The following is a 21,821-nucleotide window of genomic DNA, read 5'->3' on the forward strand; positions in this document are numbered from 1 at the left end:
TCGTAAAGAAATGGGCGAAAAAGAAGCCCGTTTCTCTGAGAAACAGGAAGGAGACATCCGTATTTTACTGTTTCGTAACATCGCGCCAAAATGTATTGCGAATCTGTGCTTGTCACTGTCACAAGGTATGCGCCGAAGGCGTACCGACGACAGTTAGTAACAAAAAGCGACCTGCATACACATAAAAATTAAATAGGGCTTCGTGGATTAAGAGAAGAGTGAGCCAAATTGGAAGATTTGAGAAAAGAATCCGAATGCTACAACCACTTAAAGCGTTATGCTGCCAAGCGGTCACAGACATGAATAACACTCATGGAACGTAATAAAAGTTCATCACATCCCCAACCAGTCTATTTCAGCATAAAGTGCAAATATGTTCCTTTGATTCTTGTTGCAGTTTCAAGTTTTTTACATAGCATTTGCTCAAGATACGTCCGATGTATTTTTTAAAGGATAATACAGGCACATTAGAAAGATCTTCTTTTTTACGGAAATACCTACCGCATACATCGTTTCTGTGTGCATGTTTATGTCGGATACGGGGGACGTACGCCCTCTATATTGTTAAGGTACGTCAGAAACATCAGGCTATTTCCTGATTAAGCTCAACGAAAAGGGCCTATTCATTTGTGGAATTATATGTGTGACTGGTATCTGATTAATTTTTGCAGACACGACACCACTTCAGAAAGAGAACGACCCGGCATACAAAAGCCGTTATCTATTTCAATCAAACGAATTCTAAACGGTATGGCGCAGACTACCGGTACGATATAAGAATGATTTATTGATCGCATAGGATTCATTTCTGGTTCACCTTCTCATATGTTGGTCCGTCAAGGGAATAAAAAAATAAAATGATTAGCGTTTAGCATTTGCCGCTTGCATGACCGCTGCTCTGACGATCATCGGCGCCTTTGGGCTGCCTTTTCGACGGAACGTGCACCTTGCCACCTATCATAGTTTCTGGGTGGGGCTTCATTATTTTTCGGCACGCGTATCACCTTCGCTCCGGTTCGAAGGTCCGGTATACATCGCAATGGCAAGGAGGGGAGTGCCTCCTCGCCTGTAGCGTATCGCTTTCTCGCTGTGCATGATATTAGGGCACGAGAGACAGCCTATATAAGGAGGGCCGAGACTTACAAGCATCAGCAGTTAGCTGAACAGAAACTCTGAAGTCAAAATGGTAAGCTTCTACGAAAGCTATTGATTTTCAGAAACCTATCATGAGCATCTCATACACTAAATGGCATTTAGCTTCTCCACAACTTTGATGATGCGTATGGCACCAGAGTATAAAGAACAAAATCCCGATTGTCTAACAGGTTAAGGCGAGAGGATGACTAGATTGGTTTAAATTGGCGCCTTCTACAGTTCTGGTAAAATGACGGTAAGATAAATATATGACTTTAGGTAGCTTATATTCAAACGTCACATGGATCTGGATAACATGCACAGGCTATCCATTTCGTAGGGGCAAGTGAACGCTCAAAACAACAAGCCAAGGCTACTTTACAAATGGCTGGCTTCTTTACAAAATGCAATGTTTGTGTTCACTCATTAAATAAATGTGGGCACACTAAGTTTCGAGTGCTCTCGCCTACGGCAATAATAAAAAACGTTCGCGATATGGCAAAATTAGGAGAAGTCCACCATTTATGGCAACAGCATTTGTTAATTTGGTGCTCGCAGAGACCTGAAAGCAAAACTTAAGCTTATTTCTATACCTCTAAGTTTTCGCGAGCAAGTGTCCAAACTGATTTTGCATAAAACCTTGCACCTTGCCCTATGCTACTTTATTTTAACGTAGATCCGCGCCTGCATCATCCTCGCCGTGGCCACCAGCGCCTTCGCTGGCTTCGTCGGCACCGCCGGCTACAGTGTCGGCCTGGCTGCCGTCCCAGCCGTCGCCACAGTTGCCCACTCTGCTCCAGTTGCCACATATGCCGCTGCTCCAGTTGCCACCTATGCCGCTGCTCCAGTCGTTGCCGCTGCCCCAGCTTTCGCCACTGTGGCCCACGCCCCAGTCGCCACCGCTGTTGCTGCCCCAGCCGTTGCCTCCTACGCTGTTGCTCCAGCTGTGACCCGTGTCGCGACCGTTGCCCACGCTGCCCCAGTCACCACCTACGCCACTGCCCCAGCCGTCGCTACTGTGGCCCATGCCCCAGTCGCCACCTACGCCGCTGCCCCAGCCGTCGCTGCTGTCCACGCTGCCCCAGCTGTTGCCACCACCACCGTCCACCACACCCCAGCTGTCGCCACCGTAGCCCACGCTGCCCCAGTTGTCGCTGCCTACCACGCCGCTCCAGCCTACGGCTATGGCATCGGCACCCTCGGTTACGGCGTTGGCCACTACGGCTACGGCCATGGTCTCCTCGGCTACGGCCTGAACTATGGCTACGGTCTTGGCTCTCCCTTCGACTACACCACCCTCCTCCGCAAGAAGAAGTGTGAGTTGTGTAATATCTTTGAACCGGTAACTATTTCGTATGTATTAAACTTCATCCGTCCACTTGTCTCAAAAATGCAGACTAAGTGCTATACCAATAAATTAAAACACCAAATTTGGAATGAGCTTATTCTAGAAGGTTTGAGAGTATGTGTGAGTTTTGCATGCAGTTTGCGTTCGCGGGAACGACATAATGCACGATGGACATTTCCATGGCTTTATAGCGCGTTTATTTCTTTCTCTTTCAGAAATCTCTGGCGTACCGGAAACTTCTACGGTTGCTTTCACCGACAAAACTATGTGTACACATCGCTTCCACGGTGTGCTTGGAAGATTGTATTCACTGAAATAAAACTAAATTATTTTCTTATTTTATTGACAATGGTGTTTTAACTTACAATAGGTTCTTCGTAGACAACGACAAACTACATGATTTCTCGGAGAACGGCCTGAGAAGCTAGACTGCTCAGTGCTCACAGCTTTAATAAAAAAATAGCTATCCATGACTAACATCCAAAAAGGAAGAATAAAAATGCTGTATGAAAATGTACGTATTTGAATTGAACTCTTCTGGGGGCAAAGCAACGTAAAAAATACTTTGTCCTGCGGAGCACACTCCTTATAAATGTCGCAGTATTTGGGTGAACACAAGGAGTTCCAAGTGAAATTTGTTTATGTAAACATAATACATAGCTAATTAGAGGGAAAACATTTCAAATGTGTGTTTTATTTTGCCGTAATTGCGTCATCATCACAAACACATAAGATATCCTTCGTATATCAGTTCCGAATTATTTGTTCTGATGACTCCGGGACCATCGTACCTAGAAGGAAAAAGAAATTTCACTGAATGTTACACAATTCCAAAAACTGTTTCACTTTGGCCATGTTAGGGCAACGTTTTGTTCAATAGTTCGAGGCCAATAAAGCGGTGATCTTACATGAAACAGATCTCAATGCTAACCTTCAACTTCTGAGGCTGTGGGATAACGATCCGAGGTCCTTTATTTGACTGCCCTCATTGTGGTTTGGATAGAAAACAAACTCGACTGCGCTTAGTTGCACCTTGTTGGGGGAGCGAACCATTGTCCAGACTGTGCTCTACACACTTGTGTTGCCCTGGTACTTGACATGCGGGCTGTCAGTCTAGTGCAGGGCGTCCGATTGATGGGCGCACAAAATTTACCTTTTTATTTTAAATCTCAGCTGTCCTCTTCCCTTTCATTCCCTTTATACCCTTTCCCAACACATGTAGAGTAGGTCGCTTGTATTAACACTGGCTAACATGCGGTCCTCCAAGAGCAGGTATCGGCTTTATAAAACTAGGTGCGGATGATTTACTGCAGAAAGTAGAACATTCTACATAACACACTTCACATGTGCATAAGTCATATGAGATTGTAAACAACATGCGAATGTGTTCGACCTTTGACGTTACAGCATTGTATTTGAAATTTCACTGGCATTATTTCCACCACGGTCCATCCCTACTTAATCTGAACACAATGAGCCCATAACTAGTGTAAGCAAAATCATCCAGCCATGACAATCAATCATACCACATAATCAAGCCATGACAATTGACGAACACACGTAATGCTCTGAGCAAGCAACTAAAGCGACCAAAATACTTTCAGTTGGGTTATTCACGTTATGCACAAACACATTTCGCATATACTCGGCCTCTTCGAAATCAAATAAATGTACTTGTGCTTACGGTTCATTTCACAGTCATATTTCTTCACACTTGCAGGTAATAACTAATTGGCCCACACTGTCAACTTGCAATGTCCCTTACACTTACTGGCATTCAGCTGCACTTGCAGTCATTTACACTCGCCTAAACTAACTCAGTGACTTCCCGTTCCTGTGAAATCAGCATAAATGATTGAGAGGGCTCTGGAATGTGTGTCTACCTGCAGTGGTATTACAGCGCGTGTAAGTGCTTCAATGTCATCCGCATGCGAACAATGTCGAAACACTTGTCTGTTTCTGAGCCCCACCCTACTTTTGTACTGGCAAAATATGAGCTTTTTCTTCGTGTGCATCAACACAGGCATATGATCTTTGCGCACTGCAATGAACAGCCATTCTGGGACTGATTTTTGCTTACCGGCTCTGTGGTCTACTTTATATTTGCATGGGAGAGTCGGGGTTCTGCTATCTTTGTTTGGCATTATTAGTGTCGACCTCTCCTGCTTTAATTCTGTATAGAAAAAAAATTCATTTTGGCAACAATAAAAAAGAAATTGCAGAACATTGATAATTCAAGAAATATAAGCTCATAAGAAGGATCCCATAAGAGGTTTATTGACGGTGTCCTTTAAAGACAGTACGAGTTCAAGGAACAGAGAGGCCGCGTGGGGCTCCGGCTCGATAGACCCAAGAGACCACCAGCGCGAGCAGATCGAGCCATGCGTTGGCGATGCTGCTGGACGGAGGTGCGTCTTCTTCACAGGTCCAACTAATGCCTATTTTAGGGCTAGTGGGTACGTCACAGTCGAAAATCAACAATACATAGCAATCGCTACACAAAAGCAAAATGTCCAACCTATGCGGCTTTTACCTATGCAGCGCTGCTTTGTGACAACACCAGAAAACGACGCGCGTACTGAAAACCATACATTTTTTGGTCTGCAAAAAAACTTGAACTGCTACGCTCGCCGTGATATATCGCGCCGTTGAAATTTAGCCAGTGGCATAGAACTTCGCCCCTTCTAGAAGTAACGAGTGTACAGCTCATCTCCAAGAAATATTGTGGCAAATGCTGCTTCTAGCGCAAACCAACACTTCGGAGCTGCGGCGTCGTCGGAGTTAAATGATTATTTTCGCATGAAGCAAGCTTCGAGCTAAATTTGGCTTTAACTTAAAGTGAAACACCTTGACCGGATAGCCAAAAGCCTACGCAAATCCACACACTACACAGGGGAAAATGCGTAACGTACGAGAAAATTGTTCAATATAAAACCATCGTTTGACAAAATTAAACTACGAAATGCAATGAATTCATATCGCAAAGTTCACGAAGAAGATAAAAAAAAAGTCATTCGCCATTCCACTGCTGTGAAGGTTGATTACCAGCGAAGTAGTTTCGCACACGACCTAGAGGTGACACAGAATTTAGCTCAAAGGTGTGAGCAAATTTTATTTCTTGTGAGAGGCGAGGGCGGTAATCCCGAAAAAAGACACACGCACACAAACTGTTATTTCGATCGGCGGCCTTGATCGGCGGCATACATTCGCGTGGAAGCCTACCGCCACCTCGGGGAGCCGGAGGCAACTAGGCATGCGCGACGAGAGCGCCACGCCGGGAGAGGGGAAGGAAACTAGGTACGCAAGTGCTTGGAACGACTACAAAGAGAAGGCGGTGCGAGCATTACACATGGCTGACGAGGGTCGAACAGCGGCAAATTTTTCGGAAACCCTGATTATCTACCTGAGAGTCTACTTGTTTTAAAAATGGTGCATATTGATAACTAATCGACTGCAAATGCATATCCAAGTGTTGAGACCTATAAGCTTATGCATAGAATGAAGCGATTTTGCATCACATTTGGGAGCTGATATTCCGCACACGCAGATCTGTTGACGGGCGCGAAAAATGGATAGAAACCAATCCATAGACAGCTTTGCTGTAAAAACAGAATATTTCATGGTTAGAACGCTACATGCGATTACTTGCGGCGCTATAAAACGCGAGCCCTATTGAAAATTCGCGCCTGACATTTCAATGAAAGATCAGCTGGCTACGCAAGAAAAAAGAAACTCCAGCAATAATGCAAATTGGAGGAAACCGAAACGGAACTACACCTAACGTTATAGCTCGTTGACACGCCAAAACTTTGAAGGCGCGTTTCCGCATTAGTACTACGCGTTCAGATGTTTAAGTCACCGAAATTCGTTATCTGCTGGCGCATAACAATGCAATGGTAGCAATTGAGCTTTTAGTAAGCTTAGCGCATGGGAAGCAAAAATCGACCTACCCAATCGACACAGTTTCGCAGCACTACAGCACGCACTCCTGGGCCCGTCGATCGAGCGCACATGGCGGCCCGCCGACGCTGATCGCCCGTGAGGCCGTCGCACTCCCGCGAGTTGTCGAAATTGCACTGGCTCCTTGCAATTTCTTCCGGTAACATCGGTGGAATTGTACATCACTTACATCACTGAAAGCGTTCATCCACGCGGCCAAATGACTTCACGACACGAATGCAGCCGCATAACGTCGCCGGTACAAAGATATGACGATAATTGCCGTCGAAAACAATCGCCTCGTCCGCCGGCTTACGCCGTGCTTTCGTTCCTTCCCGGCAAGCAAAGGCTGCTGAGCACGAGGTGGCGGGATCGAATCCCGGCCACGGCGGCCACATTTCGATGGGGGCGAAATGCAAAAACACCCGTGTCCTTAGATTTAGGTGCACGTTAAAGAACCCCAGGTGTTCCAAATTTCTGTAGTCCTCCATTACGGCGTGCCTCATAATCAGATCGTGGTTTTGGCACGTAAAACCCCATAGTTTTTTTTTTTTTTTGGTCTTTCCTCTTCCTCCGCGATCCAAGCAACGCACAGAGGCGACGACTTCTCTCTCTTCGTTCTCTCCTTTTGCCGTTCGCTTTTCTTTCTCCCTCACAGCATCTGCCTCACCACTCCTTAAAGATTTTGCTTTGTAACACTCTCTGAATGCTTTGGCACGCATTGTGGGTGCTAAATTTGTAGGGATGCATATAAATGTTGCGGCCGCTCGCGGCCGCATATAGCGGGTCTAGCCTGCCTCCGCAAATGTTGTCACGCGTTGTTTCGCTTGAAAGTACGTTTATATGCAGTACCTTGCGCTGGAACAAAATGGCACCGCATATGTGCAGGACGTTATACGAGACTTGATTAAGAGTGTATAGGAATTCATCCTATACTAACTCGTCTAATCTTCAACATGGACAGTTTCAGTTATGTCGGTGCTCTTTTTCTATTGCGTGCATTATTTTTCCATCTATTGGAAAATGTTACATCGTTGCTCGTGTAGCTACGAGAACGTCTCAATTCACAGCAAATCTGGTGTCTCACTATCTTTTGCGTTTGCCACTCGGTGAAAGGGAAGTTCTGTGCAGACGTCAGAAGTGGCATTTTTTGGTTAACCGTGCTTGCTGCAGTCTAATTCGAAGTGAAGGAGCTTGCATACCCGCAACTCTCGCGCTCCGCGTATACAGGGTGTTTCAGCGAACACATTCAAAAATTCTTAAAGGTTGCCTGTGGCAGATAGCCCAATTCTAGTTCATGAGCTGGTCTACTCGAAGAGGCGGACATTACTTGCAGGAGAAATTGAAATGCATAATGGAATGATTAACAAAATTCACTAATTAAGTTTTTAACTAATTACCTGATGGCCCATATTGCAATTTACAAATTGTAGCCGTGGAGTTCGCAAGGCGGATCCACTTGAAATTAATTCTCAGGTTGACACCAGTTTCGAGATATTAATTCCCGAACTTTGCAGAGAAATGCATTGGCGTTCCAGTTAGTTTCTTAACAAAACGTCGCTTACTGCATTGAAGCACAAACTTAACTGGAACGTCAGTGCATTTTCCCGCAAAGTTCGGGAATTAATATCTCGAAACTGGTGTCAACCTGAGAATTAATTTCAAGTGGATCCGCCTTGCGAACTCCACGGCTCCACGTTTCAGTGGACGAAGACAACAGATGACAGCCCAACCGAGTCTTCTAAAATATTTTTGCGGCGATTTAGCAGTAAATGCAAGACAAATGCTTCATCATAACGTCGCACGTCTTTGAGGTCCTGGATCGATGATTTACGCCTTCACTACATTGAAAAGCACTCACATATACTCACATATATGCAGGGTGTCCCAACTATCACGCAGTATTATTTAAAAAAAAGATGAACGGCGCTATCCGAAGCAAACCTAGTGCGTATTGTTTCCAGTGCAGTGGAGTAGCCGCCAGTAATTTTTTCGTTACTGAGATTTATTTAGCTAATTGTAATTAATTATCTAACTCGAGAAGTACTGCCCTAATTATCAAAGTGTCAATGAGAAAATTGTAGAGCAACATGAAAAAATCCCGATACAGCTTTCTGTTGCTCAGTAGGTGCTACATAAAAGTGTTTTTCCGATCGTGAAAGAAGCCCGCGAATACACGCAAGGTGCCTCGAGCGACCAGTCGCGCGGCAATTCTGCGTGTATTCGCGGGCTCCTTTCACACTCGGAAAAACACTTTTACGCAACACGTACTGAGCAACAGAAAGCTGTATCGGGAGTTTTTTATGCTGCTCTACAATTTTCTCATTGACACTTTGATAATTAGGACAGTGCTTCTCGAGTTAGATAATTCATTACAACTAGCTAAAAAAAAACAACGAAAGTTATACCCATCTGTGTTTTCGGGATAGCAATAAAACTATAATACCGGACAGTAAGTTGACATCTGTTTTTAATGCGTTTTTTCCTCCTTTGTTTCCAGAACAGGATAACGATATTAATTACCGGATCATGGAGCCCATAGGTGTCACAATCGTAGGTGTCGCAAACCTGATAGACAACCTTTAGCATTCTTCATCTGTTGGCGCTGATGCTAATAATTCTAAAGAATAAAAAAAACACCGCATCCAGTAAAAAGTTATTACACATTTTAAAGCAACCATTATCAAATGGTACGCTTCCCACAGAGTCGAAAAGTGCGGTAATAATACAACTTTTACATCTCGTGACACAGAGATATTAAGTTTCAAAGTGTCCGACGAAATGCATGGGCCTTCCAGTTAACGTGTTTGAGGAAAACGCTGTTTTATGCATTGAAGCACAAAGTTAACTGGAACGCATATGCATTTCGTCGGGCACTTGGAAATGAATATGTCGAAACTGGTTCAGTCCTGAGAATTCGTTCCAAGTGGATACGCCTTGCGAACTTAGCGGCTATAATTCATAAATTGAAAGATGTGCCGTAAAATAATTGATATAAAAGTTAATTAGCGTAATTCGGTAAATTATTCAATTAGGCGTTTTCATTTCTCGTCGAAGAAATGGCCGTCTCATCGAGTACTTAAGACCAAGGATTATAATTGTGATATACTGCCAAAGGCAATTTTTTCAACATTTGGTGCAGCTAAAATGAAGCACCCTGTATATTAATGATTTGCCGAACAGTATACCATCCTATGTGTGCATTTTCACCGATGACTGTATTATTTATATTTATATTACATGTTCTGATGACCGCCTAACCCTTCAAGATAACTTCCAGTCTGGTAATTCTCGGTGTAGCAACTGGCTGATGCAGCTAAATGTCTCAAAGTGCAAATTCATCTCTTTCAGCTGTAAACTTGCGAACTCCACGTTTCCATGCACTTTGAATAACAATAAAGCTTCCAACGTTTCGGTGCTTCAGTACATAGGTATACCTAAAACGTTGTATTTCCTGGTCATATCCCTTCACGTCCATATGCGCCAACACTTCGAGGTCATTCGGATACTTACGCTTCAACTTGCATAATTCACCAAATCTAGCCCGCAAATTAGCTTGCGAAAACTTTTTTTTCCAAGCTTGAATTCGCTTCATCCATCCGGTTTCCACATCAAATATACGTAAAAGATATGTTGAAATCAATTCAAAACAGGGCTCCTCGATTCATTTCCCGTTGCTAGGACTACAACTCACGCGTTAAACAAAATAAATTGGACCTGTCAGTCCACTACTATGGACTCGTCGCGACATTGCTCTCAACATTATTTCACAAGTATGTTCACAACAGGAAGCTAACATCTACATTTGTGCCTAGACATCGTCGTTTACACGTCACAAGACTGGACAATCATTTGAATTTCATGCACATGTACGGTGGGACGCAGTTGGTGGTTTGGCACGTAATGCCCCATAATTGAATTGAACGGTGGGACGCAGTCATTCAATGTATCAACTCTGCCACGTGCAGTGCAAATGGGGAACGACCTTCCAGACGCAATCCCCTACGAAACCGACCACGATAACTTCGGAAGACTTCTGCGCGTTTATTTTTTGAGACGACGTATGTAACATTCATATTTAATTTATGTTCCCATTAGTGCTTTTATATTATCATGTGCCATTACTGCCTTGTAGTAGCTGTATTCAATTCCACCTATTCTTGCTCGGTTTATGACTTTTGTACACCCTGGTTAACCTTTTTTAAACATGATCAAAACGAGAACAAGGTAGAAGCAGGAGCCAAGGTTTCGACAAGTGGACTTGACTTTTTCAAGGTGACATATGCTCTCCCTCGGCACAATATATACTTGTCGAAACGTTGCCTCCTGCTTTTAGCTTGTTCTCGTATTTCTCATCGTCTTGATTTTCCATCTCCCGCCTTCCCCGTGTCCCCCTTTTTTAAGGTCACACAGTTATTTCCCATAATTCGTTTCACTCGCTTGTCTCAACTTTCTAGATCACGGTGTGCATTTCTTTTCCATTTTGCGTATGTTAACCGCATTATTATGGTTAATTTTTTGTGTTTGCATACCCCTATGACTGTGGGTTTGAAGAATAGAGGGTTTGCTAGGCAGCAAGTGCACGTGGCAGCCAAATATTGATAGCTTCCGAGCTGCGCGTAAATACTGAGAACGGAGCATCAGGAAAATATTTGAAAACTTTATTATACGCAAAAATGAAGATATATGAGTCAAAATCCTTCTCTTAATAACTCCTAAAAAAAGATTGTTCCTATCCTGGAAGTTCTACCATGCGTTGCCAACTAACTGCTGCCGCGGCAGCCTCATTTAAATGGGGCGAAATGCGATAACACCTGTGTACCGTGCATTCGGTGTATGTTAAAGAACGCGAAGAGGTCAAAAATTCGGTGCGCTTCATAATCACATCTTGGTTTTGGGGCGTAACACCCCAGAATTTATTTTATTGCGATAGCAATTATATGGACACTTTCACCGGATTTCTGCCGTCGCCGTTGCGGTCGCCGTGAGGTTCCGTATAGATAAAATCTTCGCCGCGCACCGTATGCCCGAGCGGAAGCGTGCGGGGACGCACGCTGTCACGGAGAGCGAACGCACTCAATCTTCCACGCGCAAGCAAGGAAGCGGGAAGCGAGCGCCAGGGGGAGCGGGGGGGGGGCGCATTTCACTCTGCCAACAACCGCGCTCGTCGCTCGCTCGCACCGTCTCTTATCTCCACACGGCTCTGACCTTTATGCGCCATGCATTCGCCGCTCAGTTTCCGTTGAAGCGATAGACCGCACGTACCTTCGCCCGCGGCGACGTATATGCGCTTACTGCCAGCGTTTTGACAGTCGTTGTCTGCAGTCATTCAGTGTGATCTATTCGTGTTTGTTTGTGCGTGCTCACACCACCGTTAGTAATAGTCGGGCCACATTTTCCAACGCACGCTACACATGCAATGCTGCCCGGGTCGGCAGTGCAGCGCTACAAGTGTGTCCCTTCGCACGCGCTGCCCACGGGAAGCGCTTCTCATCAACACCACCGTTTCACACGCGCCTTCTCGTGGTCATCGAGTCTCTCTTCATGTCGGTCTACTTACGCCGCAGCACACCTGCTTACTTAATCAGCTCATGTTTACTACAATTCATATTGCTACCAAAGCCGCTCACCTTACTTCGTATGACATGGCTGTGTTGCTATCGCATTCATTGCTTCGCCCTTAGGGCGAAACTGTGACATTTTTTAGCCTACCTGTTTTCTCACCACTTCCCACCGAAAATTCTGAACTAGTTGCCTGCAAAGTTTTATTGCGATAGCAATTATATGGACACTTCAAGCGGATTTCTGCCGTCGGCGTCACCGTCGCCGTGAGGTTCCGTATAAAGTCCAAGGGCGATAAAATCGTCGCCGCACGCCAGATGTGCGAGTGAAAGCGCGCGTGGGACGCGCTATCACGGTGAGCGAACTCACGGCGGAGAGCAAATGTGCGAAAGGCCGTGGGGGTATGAAAGGGAGGGAGGGGGGGGGGGTGACGCTGTGCTGCGGCACCAAATGCGTATCTTGCAACCAGGCGCAAAGGGAACTGGCGACTCAGTCTCGCAAGTGAAAGGAGGAAAGCGGAAAGGCAGCGCGGGAGGGAGGGGGGGGCAGCTTATACTCTGCCAACAACTGTGCTTGTACTCTGCCCGGATGCGGCGGTCGCCCGCACCCTATCTTGAAAGCGATCTCCGCACGGCTATGACCTTTGTATGCGCTGTGCATTGGCCGCTCAGTTTACGTTGAAGCGATAGACCGCACGTACATTCGCTCGCTGCAGTGGCCGCGCTTGCTGCCAGTGTTTTGACAGTGGTTGTCTGCGGTCATCGAGTGTGATCGATTCACGTTTGCTTGTGCGCGCTGACACCTCGCTTGTTAATTCAGTTAGTAAGCGAACGTGTCCAAGTTTATGCAGCCGATAAAGCTACTATCCCTACTCCAAACAGCTCTCTACTAATTTGCTCTTGCAATTCATGCTTCGCCTTTCGGGCGAAACTTTGTCCATGCACCATAATACCACTGGGGCACTGCTAAATTGCGTTACCTAGGGCCGAACCTCCGATATCTTGCACGTTGAACCGTTGGCACGATGTCGCTGGCTACAATATTTTCCGGATGTAATGCCTTCGAGCTCTACGTTCTTTTGTCATTCCCGGTATTAATATCAGCACATTGGTTTAGGGCAATCATTATTTTTTGAACGGTGTTCTTTCGTTGCTGCTAGACCCTAGCATAATCTAATGGAAACATTCTCACCTTTACAATGTTTCTGGCTGCACTGTTTGCTTGAAAACCTGCAGTTCAGCAGGAGCACACAAACTACAGGAGATTGTCACGTTGTAGTGACGGGGAAGAACACAGTAGCCAAAAATTGTTTATCACTAACCTAACGCTTTATTGTGTGAACTTATGCCCCTAAAATATGGCTTTCATACATTATGAAGAAGCATTTGATTCAGTAGAGATACAGCAGTCAGAGTGGCATTGCGTAATCAAGGAGTACAGGCGGCATACGTGAATATCTTGGGAAATATCTACAAGGATTGCACAGCAACTTTGGCTCTCCACAAAGAAAGTAGAAAGATACCTATCAAGAAAGAGTCAGGCAAGAAGACACAATCTCTCCACTGCTATTCACTGCATGCTTAGAAGAAGTATTCAAGCTCTTAGACTGGGAAGGCTTAGGAGTGAGGATCAACGGCGAATATCTCAGAAACCTTCGGTTTGCAGATGACATTGTTCTATTCCGCAACAATGGGGACGAATTATAACAAATGATTGAGGACCTTAACCGAGAAAGTGTAAGAGTTGGGTTGCAGATAATTATGCTGAAGACAAACATAATGTTCAATAGCCTGGCAAGAAAACAAGAATTCAGGATCGCCAATCAGCCTCTAGAGTCTGTAAAGGAGTACGTTTATTTAGGTCAAATACTCACAGGGGACCCTGATGTTGAGAACGAAATTTGCAGAAGAATAAAAGTGGGTTGGAGTGCATACCGCATGCTTCGCCAAATCATGACTGGGAGCCTACCACTGTCGTTAAAAAGAAAAGTGTACAATCATTGCATTCTATCGGTGCTAACATATGGGGCAGAAACTTGGAGGTTAGCAAATAAGCTCGAGAACAAGTTAAGGACCGCACAAAGAGCGATGGAACGAAAAATGTTAAGCCTAACGTTAAAAGATAGGAAGAGAGCGGCGTGGGTCAGAGAGCCAACTGGGATAGCTGATATTCTAGTAGATATTAAGTGGATGAAATGGAGCGGGACAGGCCATGTAATGCGTAGTATAGATAACCGGTGGACTATTACAGTTACAGAATAGATACCAAAGAAGGGAAGCGCAGTCGAGTACGGCAGAAAACTAGGTGGAGTGATGAAGTTAGGAAATTTGTAGGCGCAAGTTGGAATCAGCCAGCGCAAGACCGGGGTAATTGGAGATCACAGGGAGAGGCCTTCGTCCTGCAGTGGACATAACTTTGGCTGATGATGATGCTCCTAAAATAAAGTTTATTTCTGGGGTTTTCCGTGCCAAAACAAAGGTTTGATTGTAAGTCATGCCGCAGTGGGAGAGTGTGCAATAATTTTGAACACAGGGGAATTTTAACATGCCCCAATGCTGTGGGCATGGGAGTTTTGGCATTTCGCACCCCATCGAAATGCAACCGCCACGGCTGGGACCTGATCCCGCGATCTAGTGCTTTGCATGCAGCGCAACATCACAACCGATAAGCCACCGTGGTGGGTGCCTAAAATCAAGTGACACTCGCAACACAACGATAGCGGCAAACAAAGTCGGCGATCGCCGAAAATCCGATCTGCGGGTAAAGCGCTCCGGCTTTTATACATGACTCGTCGAAGATTCCAGCGTAATCGCGGGTGCTTGATAAAACTAGCCAAGGCTGTTCAACTAGAGCGAGTAAAGAAATGGAAGTATGCCTGGGTTTCGGACGACAGAGTACTTACGCAGAAAACAAAGAAATCAAGGGTGTCCTGTCTTTCCTGCACGGGGCACGAAAGTTTTTTTTTTTTTTCATAATGAAATAAAATAAACGCATCAACCATATTAGTAAGCGCTTTATTGTGCGGCTGTGAGGTGCGGAATAGTGTTGCGACCACGAAACTAACAAAAGATGCTCCCATGAACTGCGATCACTGGCCGGAAATCAGGTTGAACTACCTGGTGGTAATTAAAATTACAGAAACATATCCTCTTGTTTCAATTTGGTGTGCTCCTGCATACTCTGTGTGAAAGCTATCCTAGGACTCGACCTCGAGCGATCATTCGGCAACCTGTCGCACGAATACATTCTCAATACCATCTCCACCCTCAACCTGGGCCCTAGATCACACGCATATGTCAGCTCATTCCAAGCCGACAGGGCACCAACGCTTAAGGTTAGCGGACTAACGTCGCAGCTGCTAACGCTAGGCAACAAGGGGACAATACAGGGGTCCGTTATCTCTCCTACACTCTTCAACCTAGCTCTAATAGGCTTAGGCAGGAAGCTCAGCGTCATCGAAGGCATCAGGTAAACAATATATGCTGACGATGTCACTATATGGTGTAACGGAGGCAGCGACGGCCACATTGAATCGACATTACAATGTACTCTTTATACGATCGAGGATTTCCTAGAGCCCACGGGACTTAAATGCTCCCCTACGAAGTCAGAGCTTCTCCTTTACACACCAATTGGACCTGGACCTAAACCAAAGGGCTGGGTCTACGCCAAAGACCAGGACATCAAACTTCACACTAAAAGCGGAGGAATGATTACCATAGTATAGAGTTAATCAAAATTCTTGGCATGAAAATTGAGGCCAATGGCACCAATACCAAGGTGATGAAGAAGCTTATCATCAAGATAGACAACGCCATGAGGCTAATCAAAAGAGTCGCCAATAGATAACAAGGTCTCAAAGAGGACAATTTACTCAGGCTCTTACATGCATTCGCCTTATGCGACTTCACATATGTGGCGGCGATGCACAAATGGAAACCCTGTGAGAAAGCAAAGCTAAATATCCAACTTAGAGAGATCACCAAGCAGGCACTGGGTGTCCCGAGTAGCACGAGCACGGAACGCCTAATGCAGCTTGGCACACATAACACACTCGAGGAGATCGCAGAGGCACAGGAAAGAGCTCAGTTGGCTAGACTGGCGGGTACCAGGTCGGGTCGTGCCCTGCTCCAGGAGTTGGGCTTCGACGAACCTAAAATCAACTCACTAAACACAGACATACCGTTAGACACGCGTAAACGCTTCGAAGTCAAACCGCTACCTCGCAATATGAATCTGGAACATAACACAGAAAGGCGACTATACCAGGGCGCTAGTCTTCTCCGCAAAATTCATAAAGAAAAGCAGAGCGCTTGTTTTGTCGATGCAAGACATACAGACAGAAAAGCTTTCACGGTAGCTCTCGTGGACAACACGGGCAAGACCTTCAACTCAGCCACGGTTACCACAAACAGCCAAGAGATTGCCGAGCAGACAGCAATCGCCCTGGCGTTAACGGATACCCGGAGGCCATACATATACAGTGATTCTCGTAGTGCAGTCAGAGCCTTTCAGAAAGGTGTAATCTCGCAGCAAGCCTTACATATCATACAAAAGAGCAAAATCCACTTCCATTCAATCTGCTGGTTCCCTGCACACCTGTGAAACATCGAGAAGGCCCCCCTGAATCTCAACCAGATGGCCCATAAGAGTGTGCGAGAACTAACCCTCCGCAGCGCCGCCCTCACGGGTCCTGACCATTTCCGAGAGAACAGGGACGCCCCACTCACATATAACGAGCTCACTAAACACTTCTACTTCAGCCGAAGGGAATTTGCCACACCACATCCCACACTCAAGAGACCACAAGCACTCGCTTTGAGACTACTTCAAACCAATACATACCCCACACCCAAACGCCTACACTACTACATGGCGGAACGATTCCCCTATACACAGTGCGCGAACTGTAATGAAACACTTGACCTCAAACATACGCTCTGGCCATGCGACCGAACTACCAATGCCGATTGCACTCAAGACCTGGCCAGGTTCCAGGCTGCCATTCGCAGTCCGGATCTGGTTGAACAACTTTGGGCAGTCCAGCAAGCCCACGACCGGCCGCGAAGCTCCGTGTTCCGGTCCCGACGTGGGATTAGCCCTTCAATGGGTCACCCCATAGCCTTGCAGAACCAAATAAAGTTTTCCATCCATCTATCCATCCATCCATCCATCCATCCATCCATCCATCCATCCATCCATCTGTGTGCATACTTGTTCGCTGGCGTGGCTGGGTCTGTGGCCGGTGTCATCGGGGACCCTGTAGATGTCCTTCGTGCCGACCTTGCGAACAACATGCTGGGGCAGCGTGCAACTGAAGCAGCTTTTGTCATTTCCATGGAAACCAGCCAGCACAGTAAGTATGGCATTTGTTATCTCAGAAGACACCCTGTTTTTTTACCTTAGATTTATTTACATTGGGTTAGCTAAAAAAACACATTCAACATCCACGTTGGGCCATGGCAGCACCAGTACTGATAACACGAAAATAGCCAACAGCTTTTTTGATGTATTTAACCAAAGCCTTATCACAAGGCTAAATCCCCTAAAGCGTGTCTGAGAAAATGACGAATACTGAAACTACTAGAGCTATAGTTCAGTGGAAGCAACGAGACAAAGAGGAAGAAATGCGAAGCACACTGTTTGTGGATGATTGAATTGAATTTATTTGAATCGTGGATGATGTGTATCTGCGGATGATGTGGATGATCTTATTTCCCTCTTACTTCAAAAGGGGCGTGGATAACGTGCACGTTTGCGACACGTGAAGTGCGAATCGTTGTCAAAAAGTCATAGTTCTTGTACCTCCAGAAAGGAAGCCAACACTACAGAAAAACCGCCAAAATCCTGCCACCCACAAGCGAGCAAATTTTCCTGCTGGGCAGCGCAAATGTTTGCTACATTCAGCGAGGAAACCACTAAATTAGCAGTCCCGCTCAAGATAAATCCTACATATCCTCTAAAGATTGCTAGAGGTTCCGGTATTTTTCACGGAAATACCTACTGTGTGCATCAATAATGTGTGTCCGCATGTTTATGTCGAATACAGCGGACGTACGTGCTCTATGTCGTTGAGGTACTTAGGAAGGATCAGGTTATTTCCACGGCACGCACAGCAGTAAGGGCCTATTCATTTGGGGAAAGATATCTGCGGCTCACATATGGTTAAATTTTGCAGTATAGTACATTGCAAGTTTACCGCTATGCGCGATCGAAATACCGGATGCACCAGGTACGATCCGTGAGAATGAAACCAGCCTTGACATTGCTTAGGGTGAACCAGTGCTCAGTCACAGCATTTGCTGTCCAAAGACGATTGTCGTGCGGCGGATTTCCACCATTAACTGGCTACTATACCTCTCTTGTTTGGGAGTATATTATCTCTCGGCGAAATGCAGAAATTCGTGCACTTTTCCTGGAGAGAACTCACAAATTAAGGGTTTACGAGAGTGATAAGAAGAATAGGGCCCGTATTATGTAAGGATTCTTGTCCCGTTCTGGTCATTTTCTAAAATACGCCCTGGTATGTTACCAATGTCAGCTGTATCAGAGACACGGTGTTGCGTAAGAAAATGAGGAAAGGCAAAATAAAATTTTAATGAATCCGCTTAATACGAGTCCGGTAGGGTACATTCCCAAGCTTACGTCTGATCTAACTCCTTGAGTTTTTGAAGAACATATTGAAGTGTTTCAGGAAGCCATAACGGGGAATAAGCAAGCAATAAAGACAGTTACGCTACATTAATTGAACCGTCATTGTCATGCTTGGGGTGTCGTGCCACAGACGTTAGTTATCAGTCCGTAATTTTCAGAAAGCAAACAGTTTAAGTAGGAACAAAATGTATTCGTAATTGAAGTCAGCTTGTATCAAAAAAGTTCTAAATATCCGAGAAGTCCACGAAGTCTGCAGCACCACGTTATAAAAAAAATTGTTACCACCATTTAGACATGACACCACTTCAAAAGGAGATCGATCCATCCATTATAACAAAGAAATTATCTATTTCAATCGACCGATCTCTGAAGAAAAATGGAGGATGCTAATCGGACGCCACCGGAATGATTTATTGTTCGCATCGATTACGCGTTATTATGCCATAAGGCGCTTGGCGACAACGGGCATTCATTTCAGGTTCACGTTCCCCTATGCTCGCCCGTCAAAGGAAAGAAAAAAAGAAAATGACTGCATTTTAGCATTTTCCACTCGTATGACCGGTATTCTGACGATCATCGGAGGCTCTGGACTGCCTTTCCGACAGCACACCTCGCGACCTATCATTGTTTCAGGGTGGGGCTTCATTATTTTCCGGCACGCGTATCTCTTTGGCTCCGGTTCGAAGGTCCGGTATACAGCGCACTGGTGAGGTGGCGCTTGCCTCCTCTCCAGTAGCATTTCTGTTTCTCGCTGTTCATAAAATTAGGGCACGAGAGACGGCCTATATAAGGAGTTCCGATACTTACAAGCATCAGCAGTTGGCTCAACAGCAGCTCTGAAGTTAAAATGGTAAGCTTTTAAGAAAGCTATTGATTCTTAGTAATCAATCATCAGCATCTCTTATACTAAATTGCACTTGGCTTTGCAATAACTTTGTGGATTCGTATTGTACCAGAGTATGAAGCACAAACTCATGATTGGTTAACACGTAAAGGCGGGAGCCTCACTACACTGGTTTAGAAGGGCGCCTTGCACATTTCTGGTAAAATGACGGTACTTTACATATATGATTGTGAGGTAGTCTATGTGAGAGAGACAAATGGATACGGATAAAATGCGCAGGCTATCCATTTCATCGAGGCAAGGGAAAGTTAACGCTGAAAGCAATAAGCCAAGGGGACTTTACAAGCCGAGTCCTTGTTAACAAAATTAAATGCTTGTATTTTCTCATATTATAAATTTGGGCAGAGTAAGAAACACGTACGCTGGCATACGACAACAAGAAAGAAAGGTTCGCGATGTAGCGAAATTAGGACAATCCGGATATTCATGCCAACAGCTTTTCTTAATTTGGTGCTCACTGTCCTTTCAACGCCGCAATCAAGCGTTTTTCTACACCTTAAAAGTTTTTGTGAGCAAACATCCAAATTGACTTAGTATAGAATCTTGCACCTTGATCTAATTTTTTATTTTCATGTAGATCCGCGCCTGCATCGTCCTCGCCCTGGCCACCAGCGCCTTCGCTGGTTTCGTCGGCACTGCCGGATACAGCGTCGGCCTGGCTGCCGCCCCAGCCGTCGCCACCGTTGCCCACGCTGCCCCAGTTGCCACCTATGCCGCTGCTCCAGTTGTTGCCGCTGCCCCAGCTGTCGCCACTGTGGCCCACGCCCCAGTCGCTACCTATGCCGCTGCTCCAGTCGTTGCCGCTGCTCCAGCTGTGACCAGGGTTGCCACCACTTACGCCGCTGCCCCAGCTTTCGCCACTGTCGCCCACGCCCCAGTCGCCACCGCTGTTGCTGCCCCAGCCGTTGCCTCCTACGCCGTTGCTCCAGCTGTGACCCGTGTCGCCACCGTTGCCCACGCTGCCCCAGTCGCCACCTACGCCGCTGCCCCAGCTGTCGCTACTGTGGCCCACGCCCCAGTCGCCACCGCTGTTGCCGCCCCAGTCGCCACCTATGCCGCTGCCCCAGCCGTCGCTGCTGTCCACGCTGCCCCAGCTGTTGCCACCACCACCGTCCACCACGCCCCAGCTGTCGCCACCGTTGCCCACGCTGCCCCAGTTGTCGCTGCCTACCACGCCGCTCCAGCCTACGGCTACGGCATCGGCACCCTCGGTTACGGCGTTGGCCACTACGGCTACGGCCACGGACTCCTCGGCTATGGCCTGAACTACGGCTACGGCCTTGGCTCGCCCTTCGACTACACCACCCTCCTCCGCAGGAAGAAGTGTGAGTTCCGGAAACACTTCCAGCCGGTCAAATATTTTGCTGCACATTCGCACTCTTATTTTTCAAACTTCCCCCATCCATGCACTACTATACGTGTATACTAGAGCAAAAAGAAAAAAAAAGAAAAAAGAGAAAAAATAACATTATTCACCCAAATAAGTTTGTATGTTTAATTGGGCATCCAGGATAAGAGCTAGATCAAAAATCGTAAGAGTGTCCAAATTCAGAATAACTTTATTTCCGGAATGTTTAACATATGTCCGAATTTTTTAGGTATCGATAGTTAAAACAACAGTCAGTGCAGCTCTTTTCCAGGAAGTTAGCTGAGTTCTACTGTTGCTAGGTGATTCAATGTTATTGCAGCCACTGTTTTGCTTTCTCGTTTTGTTGTTTGTGCGAACAACAAAATGCACAACGGACATCGCCTTGTCTTCATAGAATGCTTATTTCTTTTTCTTTCAGAAATCTCTGGCGTACCCGTAACATCGACAGTTGCTTTCACCGACCAAAATACGTTTACCTATCGCTTCTACAGCGTAGTTCGAAGAAACTATTGGCTGAAATAAAATTAAACTATTTTCCCATTTCATTGGCAATGGTGTTTTACCTTACAATATCTTGAACTTACTAAACAAGAAAGATATTTGAACTCTCGGAGAACGGTCTCGGAAGTTAGACCCATGAAGGAAATTGTGCGACAGATTGGACAAACGTTTGGCAAATGACAAAAAAAGGCTCACGGCGAGGCCCCGGTTCATGTAATATTTAAGCAGCAGGGCGTTCCCATCTGCCCCCTTGCAGTATTGACTACGGATTTACACACAGTGTCATTTTTTGCCACTCACTTGCTACGTTTTCCGCGTTGTTCTCTTAAATGGGGTTGCTTTACCAACTTGATTGTAACCAAAGCTCAGATAAGCTAGAGGTTATGGGTTATGAAAGGTCATTCTAGGTG

At 45.8% G+C, this 21,821-nt stretch overlaps 2 protein-coding genes across 2 annotated transcripts; one reads left to right on the forward strand and one right to left on the reverse strand.

Moving 5' to 3' along the window:
• Nucleotides 1-1,801: 1,801 nt before the first annotated feature.
• LOC119444832 (uncharacterized transmembrane protein DDB_G0289901-like) lies at nucleotides 1,802-2,368 on the reverse strand. The gene has a single exon (XM_037709174.1). The coding sequence runs from the start codon at nucleotides 2,366-2,368 to the stop codon at nucleotides 1,802-1,804; it is 567 nt and encodes a 188-aa protein (XP_037565102.1).
• Nucleotides 2,369-19,468: 17,100 nt separating this feature from the next.
• On the forward strand, nucleotides 19,469-21,448 carry LOC119444833 (cuticle protein 16.5-like). The gene is made up of 3 exons (XM_037709175.2): nucleotides 19,469-19,487; nucleotides 20,119-20,866; nucleotides 21,329-21,448. Coding segments are annotated over exons 1-3 (753 nt in total). The 5' UTR covers nucleotides 19,469-19,484; the 3' UTR covers nucleotides 21,331-21,448.
• The last annotated feature ends 373 nt before the right edge of the window (nucleotides 21,449-21,821 follow it).

This window comes from Dermacentor silvarum, chromosome 3, assembly GCF_013339745.2.
Source record: "Dermacentor silvarum isolate Dsil-2018 chromosome 3, BIME_Dsil_1.4, whole genome shotgun sequence".
Classification (NCBI taxonomy): Eukaryota; Metazoa; Arthropoda; class Arachnida; order Ixodida; family Ixodidae; genus Dermacentor; species Dermacentor silvarum.